The sequence below is a fragment of the Anabas testudineus genome, chromosome 4, assembly GCF_900324465.2.
Source record: "Anabas testudineus chromosome 4, fAnaTes1.2, whole genome shotgun sequence".
NCBI lineage: Eukaryota > Metazoa > Chordata > Actinopteri > Anabantiformes > Anabantidae > Anabas > Anabas testudineus.
In genome coordinates this window covers 11757947-11774026 of record NC_046613.1, presented here as the reverse complement: position 1 = coordinate 11774026, position 16080 = coordinate 11757947, and the positions used below count along the sequence as shown (strand labels likewise).

Here is a 16080-nt window from a genome sequence, read left to right as displayed (position 1 = left end):
AGATAGATAGATAGATAGATAGATAGATGGATAGATTTTATTCATACCACAATGGGGAAATTCTTTTTGTTTACAGCAGCAAGGTGACATTATATAGGACAGTATAGAAAAGCAGTATAGAGTGGCAAGCATCAATATTAACTACACAAGAAAAAATAAAATAAATTACAAGAAAATTAAATTAATTAATAATTACACACCAAACAACGATAATGTAACCAGTTAACACCAGTATGAAAACAAATGACAGAAACAACAACAAGGTACATAGTGTGTCACTGTAGTACTGTGTTGTATAGTCTGATGGCTGTGGGGAGGAATGAACATATATGATCCAATATATGAGCAATGACCAATGAATGACCAATATAATCAGACAGTGGAGAGCTCTGCTCCAACCTAGCCGAACAATCTAGTGATACATTCATTAATTCATTATGTTGTATTATATGTATTTTCGCATTCCTTAGTATTGCACAATCATATAAACATACAACTGCACAGAATGCTTACTAGTTGCCTGTTGTGTAGATTTAACTGTGTGCAGTTTGTTTTCTGTCGTGTTCAGTTAGATGTGCATAGATGTGTGATGTGTATTTTTTCCTGCGTTATTACAAATATTCATGTCTGTATGTCTCTCTGTTTAATGGCTACTGCAACACCTGAATTTCCCTTCTGTTTCAGCAGAACAAATGTACTGTAAATCAGCTGGGACATGCTTGTACAGCCTTTACAGTGTTTTAGCCTTTTGAATCAAATACAAGAGAAATGAAAAACACCTGCTGTGACATAAGTGATTGTGTTTTTTTATAAGGTGCAAAATGCTTAAGAAGCAGAATTCATGTGATTAATTGCTGAAAATGACCACTCCTGGAGTATATTGTTCCAAAGTAAATAAACCAGTCACGAGTATTACAGATTAAATGGACATACGTGACAGAATACATGCAGACAACAACGTTGCACATGCTGACAGCAAAACTAATGTATCAGCATATGTTTTGCAGCCTGTTGCACCACCTGAGGCCTGAAAGACCTGCGTGTGTACTATTCATGTTCAAGACCTGTGTATGAACTTATTTGCTAGCACTGTATCTGGCATTACTTGAAGCTTCAAAATCGAGCAGAACAAATAACTAAAGTAGTTATGCGTTATACAATTGTGTATTCTCTTTGTGATTGTTTACTTAAAATGCAGATGGCAGAATTGAACTGCGTTATAAATACTGCGCTTTCTTATGAGGCCATGGCACAACTTTAAGTCTAATCAGAGTGGACTATTATTTTGAAAACACAGCATGGGAAGTTCTCTTTCCTTAATTCAGTTGGTGTTGACAGAAGAATGAAGGAGTGCACTTTGCTGCAGATACAGTTTCAGCTAGTTGTTTAGCCTGTTGCAGAGAATCCCAGTCCCTTGCTTCATGTTTCAGCTGAGCTCCACTGAAACCAGGGACTCTCTGTTTTACTAAATTAATATTCCTTATACAGTGAAAGTTACGATTTTACTTTTTTCTGTGTGAAAACATAGATTCACTCTGACTTTCTGTCTCATTCATTTCTGTTCTTAGGCCCTATGAGTTGTTTTAGTTTTAATTAAATTTTTTAATTTACGTTTAACTTTCATGAGATTATAACTCATAATATCAAATATTACAACTCTAGAAAAATATTTTTAATAAATTAATTACAAATTAGATTGTAGGCAACAAAATACAGGGCAAAACTGAACATAACATAGGTCCAATATACTCTACGAACCTTTACTGAGAAATATCTGAATCATTTGTCATAGTGAAGCCGCTTATCCAGTTGAGTAATGAAGTGTACAACAGGTATTTTGTCAGTCCTTCCCCTTGGCAGCTATTAGGATGTCAATCTTTTGTCTCAGCCAGTGGAACCGGTTTGGCCAGGCTTTCGTGGTTTCAGATATTGAGATCATCTGAGCTCTGCATTGCCATGGTAACAAGGTGAGGAGAAAGAGCAAGTGTGTGTGGAAGGGGTCCTGTTAGTGTTGTCATCTACAGTAAGTGTAAAAAAAAGTTTAATACAAAGCTAAACGCACAGTGTAACTACTCAGAATGACGTTCATTTACAGAGGGGCTGTCCCTGTGGATAAATCCTCTTCAATAATATAGTTAGTAGCAGTTTATTCAGTAACTTAATAACAACAAATGGTTTCATAGCCTATATTTTTCCATTTCTATACACCTTGGCATAAAAATTGCATTTAATAAGAATATATCCTGATGAAACTGGAAAATCAAGGAAGAAGCAGGTGACAGAAAGAGAAGCTAATAGGGATTCCAGCATAGCTGTGGGTGTGGATTGACTATACCACAAAACAATCTGCCTTGTCCCTCCACTTACAGGAAGCTAGATATGTGTCGTGTTCACCTGCTGCTAAAGGGTAGTCTGAATCTCTAGGAATGGCACCACACATCGTACCATTACTCATTTTTTATTAATTCATACAGGCAAAAACAGAGATATCAGAAGGAAAAGAAATGGTAAGGAGAGGAAACTTTGTCCTCTGTCGCTACCTGCTGTGAGAAACAGTGGGCAATTAATGATTAATCTGCCAACAGACCATCCATACATGGCAACTTAATAAAGGCAGTGGAGGACCACAGGCTGTTTCCTTTCATATTCACATTTTCCTCCCCCATTTAAACACAAGTGTTCCAACAAGATTTTTGATAGTGGAAAACTGAAAATTTATTTAAAGTGGGCATTTGAAAAATCCCCATGCTGAAGCCTCTGCGTATTCAACACTCTTTAGTTCCAGTTCCAGTTCATGATGTTAAACAATGACTTACCACTGTATATAAAAAGAACAATTTAGTCTGTTGAATTATGTGGCAGACAATTCAAAGTGAATGAATAAAGTTGCAAGTCATTTCTGTGGGTGGAGGCTTGTGGCATGAGTTATAGCACAGTGAGATGTGGGCAGTCAGGTCAAGCTGATCTTAAGATCATACCGAGCATACCAAGTATGAGTTGGTTGACATGGAAAGCATTTAATTTTTTCCAAGTTATGCTACGTGTCGTTGGCATTTTGGCTTGAGGGGAAAACTGAAAGAAATAACAAACCACTTCGTTGTGTCTGTTAAAATCAAATTACTGAAATGTAGAAGAACTTGATTACTTTAGCATTTACAGCCACACCTCAGACTAACACACCTCCACCTTCTTAGGCTCAATAAAAGGATGTGAATGAAGATCTGAAGGTAATTTGAGCCTCAGTGCATTTGAATTAGTTATTCTGGGTATTTAGATTACAAATGTATTTCTTATAATATATTATATCTTATAAAAATAGAGGTTCTGTTGCAAGTCAAACACAGTCCACGACACAACTGATGAGTAAAATGTATTTATTTGAACATCACTCTTGCGACTACATCACATGTCCACAAGATGTCACTTGGCTCAATCACATTTGCTGCCACTTCCTTTACTCTGGTGGATTAACAAGGAGAGTGATGGGGCTGTGAATGTATTATGACAACTCCGGTGATGATGGTAATGAATGAAACTATTTGCCTTTTGCTTCTGTTATCGTTACCATGCTCCTCCTCCTCTGTGCAGTAATCAAGCCCTGTTCAGAAATGAATGAAATATTCAGTCTATTGACGCAGTGGGAGTAAACAACTACATTTACTGTACTTTGACTCACAGTCAGGACCATTTAAAAGAATAAAGTGTGAACTTGTTCTGTTATATTTGCAATGTCTATAGTGTTTCGGTGACTTGATCCTGTATCGTATGTGTCACATTACAAAGTAAATACACTTTCTGTCTTGTAATACCAGGTTTGCTGTAGAACACGAGACACTTTATCTATCCCATCATCCATAGCAAAAGGAAGGAAAGCCACGTCAAATATTGACAGTATCTATGATGATGTTTTGTTTGTTGACAACGAGTTCTTTTGAAAAGAAAGCCAGACCTGATATTGTGGTACAGGAATACAATGTTTGACTTTTACCTGTGTTGTGTTTGACTTAGTACTATAGTTTGGTGCCTTTCTGTCTTGTCAAGCTTTGTGGTGCAGACAGTGGTGAAAGAAAACAACAGATCACTTACTTGAGTTAAAGTAATAAAAGCATGGGCTATAAAATACCTTCAGAATCATACATAGAATTAAAACAAGCTATGTTTATCTAAAGTTTGAAAAAGTACAAGTATTCCACAGAACAATGTCTATGAGTGACATACATTACTACTGCTACAAAAAATGTGTAAGTTGAATCTTAATTGCACTGTTCGGTATGGTGGCTGGTTAAAAACGATTTAATTGAAAATTTTTAAGTTGATAAGACAACTAGTTTAGTCTAACTAGTCCAACTAAACTGTGCTTCTAGACTTAGTAGCCCCCAAAGAGTCAAAAGATCAATTTAAGGAGTTATGTGATGATTAATGCGATAAAACTGAATTAAAAAAAATATTTCTCTAACCAAGACTCGTCATTACTTTTAGGTCTTTTCTTTTGTCTTTGCAGATTTTGTTAAATATTGAATGATTTCTAATGATTTCTTTAGGCCTCTTATTTAAGTGAACTCTCATGTTTCAATGTTTTTTGCGAGGCAATCCTAAAAGTTTTTTTTTTTATCAAAGCTATGTAGTTTATAAGTTTTAATGTGAGAGCATATGTAATTTAATAAAACAGTGTACTATTTCCCTCTGAATAATAGAAAAATATGAATGCACACTAAATATGATACAATCATAGGCCACCTGATGTTCATCACTATATATTCAGCACTTTCCTCCACTACCTATGGGTAGATTTCTGAATATTTTTTATAAATTGATTTTTAGCTTCTGTATGCAACTGTAAAGATGAACAGAAACGAACATCTGCAGCAGTGGGGCTGCACACTGAGTGTCAGGATGTGACAGGAGATGGGCGTTGACCGTCCAGTCAAACGTAAGTTGCGGTCGGCGACACGCCTCCAGGAGGAAGACTTCCACTCAAGCAAACTTGGGAGGTAAACCAAATCCATCCAGGATAGGCCCGCCTCTAACGCCCACATGCTCTTTTTTCATTTGCTCTGCCTCTGTCAATCAATCAGATCCCAAGCGACGTCAGCAGCAGCGCCTCACCGGGGCTTGAGGAGTGGGTGACGAGGAGCGATTACCACCGCTGAGGAAAAAAAAAATACCAGGAGCGATAAAATGCACGGGCTGTAGGGGTCCATTTGACTGTCAGGAAGACGTTTTCGCATTTTGAAGCTTTGGTCCCGCCGGGATCTTTTGGAGAACCCCAGCTTTATACAATGAAGGCTCTCTGTCAGGCCGAGCTTTCTGCTTTTTAGCCAGTTGGCTGCAATTCCAGGGATGGCTAGCTGAGCTAACGTAGCTAGCTAACGGTTAGCCTGCCCATTTAGCCGTCCTGGTCACTGGGTTTCTCGGACTGCAAGAGGATAACAGCTCAGAGCGCAGTTGTGAAGAAGGGGTTTCATTCGGGCTGCTACGAAGGCTATAATTCGTCGAGTACCTGACACAACGAGTTAGCCCGTGTGTTGGTTCAGCAACGTTAGATGGGCAATTTGACGGGCGCTTATTGTCAGTGCGCGGGCGTACGGTGTTGGTTTCGGGGCGGCTAGGTTTGTACTCGGCCGGGGAACCAGCAGAGGGATTGTACAAATGTGGCAGTGGCAGCCAGTTGTGTCCCACTGTGTCTGGGACCGAAGCTGGTAATTTGAAATAAAGGCCGTATTTTTGTGCTAGGCGGGGAAGGAATTGGAAGTGTTGGCATTTAGCAGCTTGTCACTTTCGACTGGTAATAACGTTAGCTTCGTTTGGCTTACAAGCTAGTTAGGGAATTGGCCAAACTAGTTTTAGCTCTGGCTGAAAGTTCATAAAATAAAATGGTTATCTATTTGATCTAAGATGTATGCAGAGATGTTGCAAAGCAAATTTTCTGTGATCAGCTGTCAGACGCTGTAGCCTGCGGATTTACTCAAGACATTGACTAAGCTGTCAGATAATTGACACTTGACAGCAGGTTTACCACCAACAAAGAAGGCCAGGTTCTGCACCAAGCCCACCATCAAGCCCTTTATACAACCTGAAAACGGACTGTTGCTTACAGGGGGTTCTATATATTTAGTACTTTGTGTGAGCTGGTGCTCGACGCCCCTTGTTAGACGGGCTTTTCAGCTCATGCGGTGATGACTTTAGACTCCATGATGGCTTGTTGCCTGAGTGAGGAGGCGAAGGAATCCAAACGGATCAACGCTGAGATCGAGAAACAACTCCGGCGAGACAAGAAGGATGCAAGAAGGGAGTTGAAGCTCCTTCTGCTGGGTAAGCCTAAACGATTTCAAAAGGTTTCACGTCCTGTCTCACATTGGCATGGTTGCAACTCATCTCTGCTTATGCTTGCACACATACACCACCCCAGATAGTGCAAAAGCATTAGATTTGATTGTATTTCATTGGCTCAACATGCAAAACACTGCACCCATAATTGCTCAAGCCCAAGTACGCTGGTCACCGCAGGATTTGTCTGTAATGTGATATGCAAATGAAAATTCAGATGTGGTTCAGATGGTGCTTCCAGTCTAACGGGAGCTAGTAGTAGGAAAACTAAGAAAAGCCACTGACCCAGGAATTTAACCAAGTTGTTGTTGTTGTTATTATTAGTTTTTTTAAACAATTATATTCACTCCTGCATTGTGTCTGTAATTAGTTTTCATCAAAACCACCATATTATGTCATCTTCTAGCCTCAAAGGTCACAGGAGAAGATGGGGAAAACTTATCAGCTAGCAGTAAAGAATATATCACAACTTGTCTCACAGTTCTACCGCCAGAGACAATGTAAAGCCAAGTGTTTTTAGTAAGGCCATAAAAATCTTAGTAAGTCGATTAGTGAGTCAAAACCATCTGACTTATGCAGATTATCATGTGTGACTTTGATTAAGAAAGGCTTTTCGCCACCAGCTGTCAGTTTCCTATTTTTCCCTCTTCTTGCCTTCTTGTTTGCCTGTAAAATGAGGCTTAAATAATGAACAAGAGTTGGTTTTAATTAAAACTGTTACTGTTAAAGGGAACAGCACTCTCTTGGTGTCTAGTCTAGAAAAGGCCTTCACTGAGGTGGCCCACTTTGGGATCTAACAGTTCTCCAGAGAAAAGACTGTGCCAACCACAGAATTATTCCATGTTTAACGGAGAGCCATTGTGTGTTTTGATGCAATATTACATTGACAGAAGAGGCTGCTATTTTTGTTTATTGTACAGTACAAATAGAAGTTCAGCTACAATACCACTAGAACTGGCAAGATGTCAGTATTAAGGCTAAAGTTCACTTCAACAACTCTGTGGTTTGTTTTCTCAGGCCACTAAAATCACACCTTTTTGTTTTAGGGATGCTCCCAGTATTAGCTATAACAACTTCCAAAACTGACTGTGTAGACATTTACTTAAGTAACCGTCAGTAGCAATCAGCTTACTCGAATAAGTTACTTTCATATCTGTCATGTAAATGAGAAACCTGGTCCTGTTTTTGGGGTAGGGGAATACTTAATTAACTTTTTAATCTGGTGTGCATGTGCATGATAAAAGATGGCTGGATGTAAAAGAGAGAATGCCTCTTGATATATAAGACACGTCTGACTAAAGTCCAACAAAAAGTGAAACTAATACAGAGTGGCCTGTACAAGTTTAAATAAGTTGATTTGCACTACATATTGTGTTTAAGTCAGACAGCCCTGTTCTGTCTGCCTGCATGTCTTTGTCTCTCTCAGATCAGATTACTTGTCTGCTGCTTCTGTTGTGATTGTTTTCTGAATAGGTGCAGGGGGGGCACTGACTAGTTTAGAGCTTGGTTAGGTCAGATCGCCACATCTAGCCCTAAACAATAGAACCATTTAAGTCGATTGAGAACTATAGTCAGTCCATTCATTGATACAGCATTTATTGCTTATGATTCAAACTTCAATTACTTCATTAAGCCGCATGTTAAAACTGAAGTGAAACCAAAATTATCATCTACCTACTTTCAATAAAGTGTGTGGATCAAGCAGCTCCAGCATTTCAAAACATACTGTTGTACAGAGGGTTGTACAAACTATTGATATTATGGTGGCATGTGAAGTTTGTATTGGTTTGTGTTAGTTACTGAACCTCTGCTAGCTCTTTAGTAGCTCTTTATTTTTATGGTTAATAATTTCCATAATGTTTCCATTAATGTCTTAGTTGTTGTTGGTCTTATTATTGTTTGAACTGTTTAACGTGTTGCTAGGGAGATTTCAAGTTAGCTTAAAAATAACACCCCAGCTCCAAACCTGTATTCACTCCACATTAAATGGTTAATCCACAACAACTGTAATTAACATTATAAACGTTTGATTAGGTTACTGCCTTATGCTCTGTTGGAGTTTTAAAATTAAGGTGTTTCATATTTCAGAGAATCAGTAAAGGGCTGGTGAAAAGTTACGATGCAGCACTGAAGAGAGTAAAGAGTCTTTTCTTAAGCATAATCTAAATCCAACCAATTGAAAAACACAAGATTAGAATCTTCTTTAAAATTAAATAAAATAAATATGAAGCAGAAACAAATATGCTAAGAACTATGCTAATTTTTTATTTGGTTAAAGGTTTTTGCATTAGTACAGTACAGAATGAGGATGAACAAACACATCAGCTGTCCCTGACTGAGTTTTGTAGTTTTTAAAATTAACACACACAACCAGTTGAATGTAAATAATGCTATGTATGACCATAGAGTTTTTACAGCATTGCATGCTCATTTATGTGTGCACAACAAACCACTGCTACGCTGACAATCCTTGTAGAAACACTGGAAATGTATTGTGTTGATTGTGTACGCGTCTTCTATATTTCGTGAAAATTATGTGCATATCTGATGGTAAAATTATTTAATCAGTTTGTGGTTTACATATTGTTGTAATACAGAGGTAATGCCACCAAATCTGACTAACTAATGCTAGTCTGGAGCCCTGAAGACATATAAATTCACAAGTCATTTTATTAGGTACACCTGTGCAGTTGAAGGCAATCCAATCAGCTGCTCTGACCTGAATTCTGCTTTTGCAAAGTTATAATTTCCTACTTTTTGTTGAAATTGTCTTCTTTTATATGTTCAATATTGAGGTCAAAGTGGGTGGTGGAGTCGTACTGGAGCGCAATATATTAAGAGGTATTTTTTAGATGTCCTCCTTAGTGATCAAAACATTACAAGCAACTCTGAATAAATTGGCCAGTGAGTGTGAATGGAGCCTTTGAATATATTATTTTTAGATTTGATATCAAGACTGACCAAGACTGGATTTTTGTGGCTATCGTGCTCAACTGATGAGTCAGAATAGCTTACATTATAATCACATACTTTATTGATCGCCTTTGGGAAATTGTGGTTGGATAGTTGCCAGACAGTGCATATTGGTGCTACTACAGGGTTTTGGTGTCTTGTCCAAGGACACCTCGACAAGTAGCCAGAAGGAACTGGGAATCAAACCACTAACCTGGGGTTCCTGAACTACTGCCACTCAATAAATTGCTGACCACTAGTTTTTGTACCACCAATACCTGCCATAGCCGTGTGTGGAGTTGACCAGATGTTGATCTAAGTTAAGCTAGAAATAGCGGATACAAAACTCTGATATCAGCTGATATTTTAGTGAAACAATGTATCTGTGTGACTCGATGATATGTGTTGCTCCTCCACATGTAAATTTTAAGGCTCCAAGTCTTTTGGTCTTGATTACGTCTTCATAGTTGGCATCACACAAAAGGCATTTGTTGGTTCAGTTCACCACCATATTGCCAAACATTAATTAGAGATATTAGAGTGTTGTTGGCGGAGAAACATATTGTTATTGTCTTGCTTTTCCTGCTCACAGATGAGATTCTGGGACAGTGACTCACTGAAAGAGATAGACTTGGAAGCCATTCCTTCTCAGTCCTCACAACTCTAATTTTTTTTTTTGATAAAAATTGCAATTTTTGTTTCAGTTTGTGGTGGAAGTCTGCTGTTACATTATTTAAATTTAAAAGCACAGTGTAGCTACAAAATGAGTTACATTGCACTCTTGTTTCACTTCATTTGGAAACTATTACGCATGGCTTTGAACTTTTTCAAAGACGTCCACACATAGCATAGTTTTAAATGTTTTTGGCTGCTAACAGTATGTAAAAACTAAACTAACAAATCTACAGTGACTTGTGACTTCCTACATTAACAGCTGGAGATTTGTCACTGATTAGAAAAAAATAAACTGGTTATTGTTTACCAATGTTGCTGGTGGAGCAGAACCTTTGCAGCTGTAACAACGTCAGTGTTCAGCTGGAAATATTCATTTTTGGTGTTGCTTCATTTGTTGACTACGCTGTTCTAAATGACATATGGAGCTCAAAATTTTAATCGCAGGAGTTGAACTGTAGTCAACTGGTTTGATGCAGTAGGAAATATATTCCTATATCATTTCACATCTACTGTAGAAGTAGCATTGGTAGCTTAATGATTTAAACTGACAATAATTCCAGCTGTTTATGAGCAACAGGCTGGCTTTCCACAGTATGGTAGACATACAGGGTGAGGATGAGACGGGGTCAAAGTAGTGGTCTTTCGCCTGCTCTGTAGCTAATGAAAGTCACAAGTAATTAAATGTGTACAGCTGGAGCACAGGGAGCTGCAGTAACAACACCAGTTTGTTAGCTTTCATGTTTAATTTTTTAAATTGGAATTTACTTTTTTTTTACTTTCTTTTTAGTGCAATTTTATTAAACTGCTGATGTGAATAGTTAAATTATCTACATATACATGTATCCTTTATACATAAATTATCAGATGAATTTCATCTGAGGATGAGTTACATTCCTGTGCAACATCATGAGCCTGACAGTCACCCGCATAACAGTTAACTGATCTTAAAGTTGATCTGTTTCTATAAAACATTTTTTTTCTTGTTGTAGTATCTAGTATACTGTACACTCTCTCTACAGTTTATTACATACACCAAGGTAAACTATGTAGGGTAATGCAATTCAAATTCATTGCCAACAATGACGTTCCCACTTCCTAGCATGCTAAAAATGTGTCTTCATCCCAAAAAGCACTAACTTTCTCTCAAATTTTCATTTACATATATATATTTTAGTAAACCGTATAACCATAGACACTGGTAAAATGTTACATTAAGTATCTGTTGTGTTTTGGTTAGCAGTTAGCCATGATGCTAATGTAAAAAGAATGGAGCATAACGTTAGTAACCTGAGATACTGCATTTTGATCTACATTTCTACTCCTTTATAGCAGGTTGTAAAAGTCCAGGAAGTTCAAAACAGCAGCCAGGAGCATCTGTATCTGTATATTGTAGATAAACAGCATAATGCTACAGTGCTTTATGCTAACAGTTAGCCTACACTAATATCTTTTCTGTTAGTGTTCCCATTTTGTCCCTCCCCCATTATGTGATTGGTCAGTTCCAGGTTGAATTTGATTTCTTTTAGATAGGGTTGTCACAGTCTGTTCACACAAAGCGTAAAATTCTGTGAGCAAATGTTTTGAGTGCGCGCAGCAGCAGACGAGGGCAAGGAGAAAGGTTTGAGCAGAAGTACAGAAAATCTGTATGAGGAGCAGTAAATCTGAGAGCACAAATACAGTTTTGAAAATGAGCAGAGCAAAACTTGAGTGTGAGTGGGGACATTTTGAGTGTAAGGTAAAGATTTTGAGAGAATGCATAACATAATCAAAGTATTTTATGCAATTGGAAAAAAAACTGTGCTCTTGATTAAAGAAAGAAATATCATCCCATATATGTCATGTTGGTTAAGTGTCATCACAAGATATTACTTTGTTATAGTGAGAAGAGACCAGTAGTGTTAGAAAAAGATGTTTATGTTACGCATTGCGGCAGTGTGCAAACAGTGACTCAAGATAGTGGGATACTTTTCCAAAGTGGATCCACTGTTGACAGAAGGTTAAGTTAGTAATATAGATGAAAACCTGTAAAACATGTACTAATGTAAAGATGCACAAATACCACAGTGTTTTTTCTCGTATAAACCTGTTTTAGACCAGGCAAGTCTGTAACATTCAAACTGCCCCTCAAACATATTCATTGCATAAATTGCAATATCTCACAGCAAAGATCATCTGTTGGATGAGTATACGGGCTTTAGTAATGTCAAAAATATACACGGCTTAATAAGAAAAACCTAAAGTCAAGATCAAGTGTATAAGCAATTACCGAAGATTTCAGTATTAACTTCCCACATGAATGGAACACAACTGTGACACATTATCACCTTAAAGAACTGTAACAGCAAACTTGGCAGCAGACTGTAAATGTTACCAGCTAACCAGCGTTATTCAGTTCTTTTTCATTTGAAAGTTATCTGTGAAGAAATGATGGAGAAAGAGATCACTTAGCAGCGGCTATGAGCCAGAATCAAATCCTTTACACCAGAATATTGGGAGCACATTCTGTACAACTGAATGACATACATTATACTGTGTGTGTATGTGTGTGTATTTATACAGTGGCAAGAAAAGTATGTGAACCTTTTAGAATTGTATAGTTTTCTGCATTTATTTGTCATAAATTGTGATTGGATCTTCATCTAAGTCAAGAGCATTAACAAATATAATGTGCCTTAAGTAATAACACAAAAACAATTCTGATCATTCATGTCTTCATTGAAAACAACCATAAAGACTTCAACCAGCTGCTTCCTGTAGCTGTGGCTCAGACCTGCACATCGTTCAAGAGGAATTTCTTCCAGGCAGAACTGCTTGAGCTCAGTCATATTCTTTAGGCAGCTCATATGTGTGGCTCTCTTCAAGTCGTGTCATAGCATCTGTATTGGGTTGATTTCTGGGCTCTGACTTGACTACTCCAAAAGGCAGATTTTGGTTTTCTGAAGCCATTCTGTTGTGGAATTGCTCTGGTGTTTTGGGTCATTGTCCTGTAGCATTACCCAGGTTCTACAGAGTATAGTTTTATTTTAGGTTGCTTTCACACCTACAGGATTTATTTCGATTAAATCTGACTCAAGTTTGTTTTCCCTCTGTGTAGATTTTCCTCGTTTTTGTTTGTCCACCAAAAACATGCTGTCTGATTAATGGAGGACAAACGTGGGGACGTGAGGAGGTCACATGGACACCAGGTCTGATGACTCTGCAGGCGATGTAACGTAAAAAACAATAATCAATGGGATGACCAATCTGTGTTAACATTCATAGAGAAATCATCTCTCTCCTGTCACACAAACGTACAGTAGTCCACAACACTTCACCTTCTTCCTTCTGACCAATAAGCGGAGAGGACATTCTCACGTAGTTGTGACGTGCTTTGGTTCGCTTGGATTTTTCTGTGTTTCAAACAAAACCGAACCAAGGAGAAACTGCTACAATGATACAAACTCATCAACTGATTCGGACCAAAGCAAACAAATTACGGTGTGAAAGCATCAGTCCACAAAACAGAGTGTCCATGTGCTCTTTGGCAAACTTCAGGTGTGTGACACTGTTCTTTTTAATAAGCAGCAGCTTTCTTCGTGGTGTCCTGTCATAGACACCCTGCTTGTTCAATATTTTACCTACTGTAGACTCGTGAATAATATGAATGGATGTTAGCCAGTTCTAATGATGCCTTTAAATTGTTGACTGTCACTCAGGGTTGTTTCTTTACCTCACTGTTGAGTGTTGTGCTCTTGGGTCATTTTGACTGACCGGCCACTTCTTGGTAGCCACAGTCCCAAAGTGTCTCCAAAACAAGTCTTTGACATTAGTTTGTAACCCTTTCCAGTTCTTGACCGTAGATCCTCTGAAAGCTCTGTCCTCTTTTGGTGAGGCATGGCTCACATAAGCTTCTTCCTCTTCTTGTGCGTAGAAAACTTAAAAAGTTTAAATGTTTTTCTTTTTTTCATTCAAAGTAGCTTTTGCCATATATGTATATGTATATGTATATGTATATGTATGTACATACAAAAACACACACACTTCAGCTGTCGATGTGCACACTGCCCAAACAGGTTGGTAGCATCTGGGTTAATGAGTGTTTGTTTTTTGGCAACACCCAAGGATGTCTCATACATGGAGTCTACCTACGCCTATTATGGTTTTCCCTTAGTATGTCTAGCAGTAAGCCAAGTTGATAAGCCCTATGTTAGCCATATTTATTTGAATCCCTGTTAGCTGCTGCCAAGGTAACAGCAGGCATGGCTAGCGTTTGTAGAAATAATAAAATTGTAGACAGTAAAGGAGAACTACCCACACACAGAATGACCCTTAAGAAATTTGTGAGAGTGTGTTTATGTACAGTAACACTGTGGGCCATCACAGGGCTGACCTGTGGTTTCCAACTATCCTCATAGGCACGATAGCACCACCAAAGGCAGAGTTGGCAGATGCCTTCCTGTACTTTTACTCCCACAACTGTAAATTTACCAGCACTGACAGCCAGGGTTGATAATGCTAATCATCACCCACATGAGCTTACTTTGCAGAAACCTCAAATTGCTAGACTTCTACAACCTGACCTGGCTCTCTTGGGTGACTCTGCCAACTATCTGCCAGTTATATTAGCCAAATTCATATTGGTCTATATTGACATAGTTTTCTATTCACCCTGTAAGTCACAAACTTTCTATTCCATTGCACTTGACAATAAATTGTGTCTAAACAGATTAAACCATTTTAATTACACCATAGCTGTCAGTGGGCTACTCAATATATTTTATAATATATTTACTCTGCTTAACAAATGACTGCCAGGACATCTAATTATTTCTTATGACCAGATATGACTTGACTTGCCTTTTTTGGTGGTGGTTTTGTAGTGGGCATTATGCAATTACAGTTGTCATCCAGTGTATTAGTTATTAGATTAGATGAATCAAAAGAATTTGAGTGATAGTAGTAAACAAAAGCCATTTTTAGGTAAAAAATGTATTCATTTGTGTTCAGTTTGTAAGTAAATGAGATTTCTTTTACTGACGAGATAAAATAAATGAAAATAGAAAAACTGAACTTCTTGAGAAGGGCAACCACTCTTTCGTAGAGTCCAGTTACTGACAACTACTTTGTTGCCTCGTGTGTTCAATGCACTATAACTTCTCCACCCACAGAATTGTGATGGGGTTTGCCTATTGTGCCCATGGAGTAGCCCAGTTTTTGCAAATCTGCTTTGCAAGCACACAATGCAACTGTCATAATCTTGTAGTGTTCACACATATGACACAGAGACGAGACAGGAGGGCAGTTGTTGATAACATTCCTATGTAAACGAACATGCATGTACTGTGCACAGTGGACAGTGTCAAGGTCAGCAAAAACAATTAAAGTCATGTCCATATATTCTATGACAAGTTTATAATGTAATTATTGCCACAGGTCTCTCATCGATTTACCATTTACCTCATTTAACACTATTGGGATTATAATATTTATTATGTTACTTGTAATTCACATTAGGCACTGAGAGTTCAGGCAGTTGTTGGCATGTTCTGGTAGCAGTGGCTAATGTAGCCTTCTAGCTAAGCTGACCTCTAACACCATACACCATTTTGTCATGACATTGTTTTATCATACTTTATACTTTTACATCAGGAGATTCACCTAAAAGGAGTAAACATACTTTGATGTGGAAAATTGGTGCAGTTTCCCTATAACACTATGTTGTGTAAAGATGTTATCAAAATGCAAGATTCTCTACTTTCATATTTGTTGTAATGCAGCTTCAGGGTTCCAGAGTGTGACTGTTTTGTTTCAACCATTTATAATTATAAGTACAACTTAAAGGTGAATATGAGCAAAATTGGGTTAATTAATTTTATGAGGGGGAGGACATTCTCTGCATATACCAAGACAGTTGCTTAATGTTGCTTATTGCGACTCTGTTTATTCTTGAGTGTGTAGGAATTTAGGACAAAATTCAGCAAAACCTCATCTCAAGTTTCCCAATTGTGAGGTATTTCACACAACTTCCCAGAACAGAATAAATAGCAATGCTGCTGTTGTTGGTGTGTCTGCCAGTGGCTGATATCAGAAAACAGCTGTCCACAAAGCAGAGGATGTAAAGTGCATGTGCAGCACTACACATGCCCA

At 38.0% G+C, this 16080-nt stretch overlaps 1 protein-coding gene across 2 annotated transcripts in view; it reads left to right on the top strand.

Annotated features, from left to right (window-relative positions):
* Positions 1-6176: 6176 nt before the first annotated feature.
* LOC113152086 (guanine nucleotide-binding protein G(q) subunit alpha) overlaps positions 6177-16080 on the top strand; it is a 30742-nt gene continuing 20838 nt past the window's right edge. For both annotated transcript variants that reach the window (XM_026345083.1, XM_026345084.1), the window contains exon 1: positions 6177-6312. In XM_026345083.1, coding sequence (XP_026200868.1) covers positions 6177-6312 — 136 coding nt within the window. The remainder of the gene's footprint in view (positions 6313-16080) is intronic.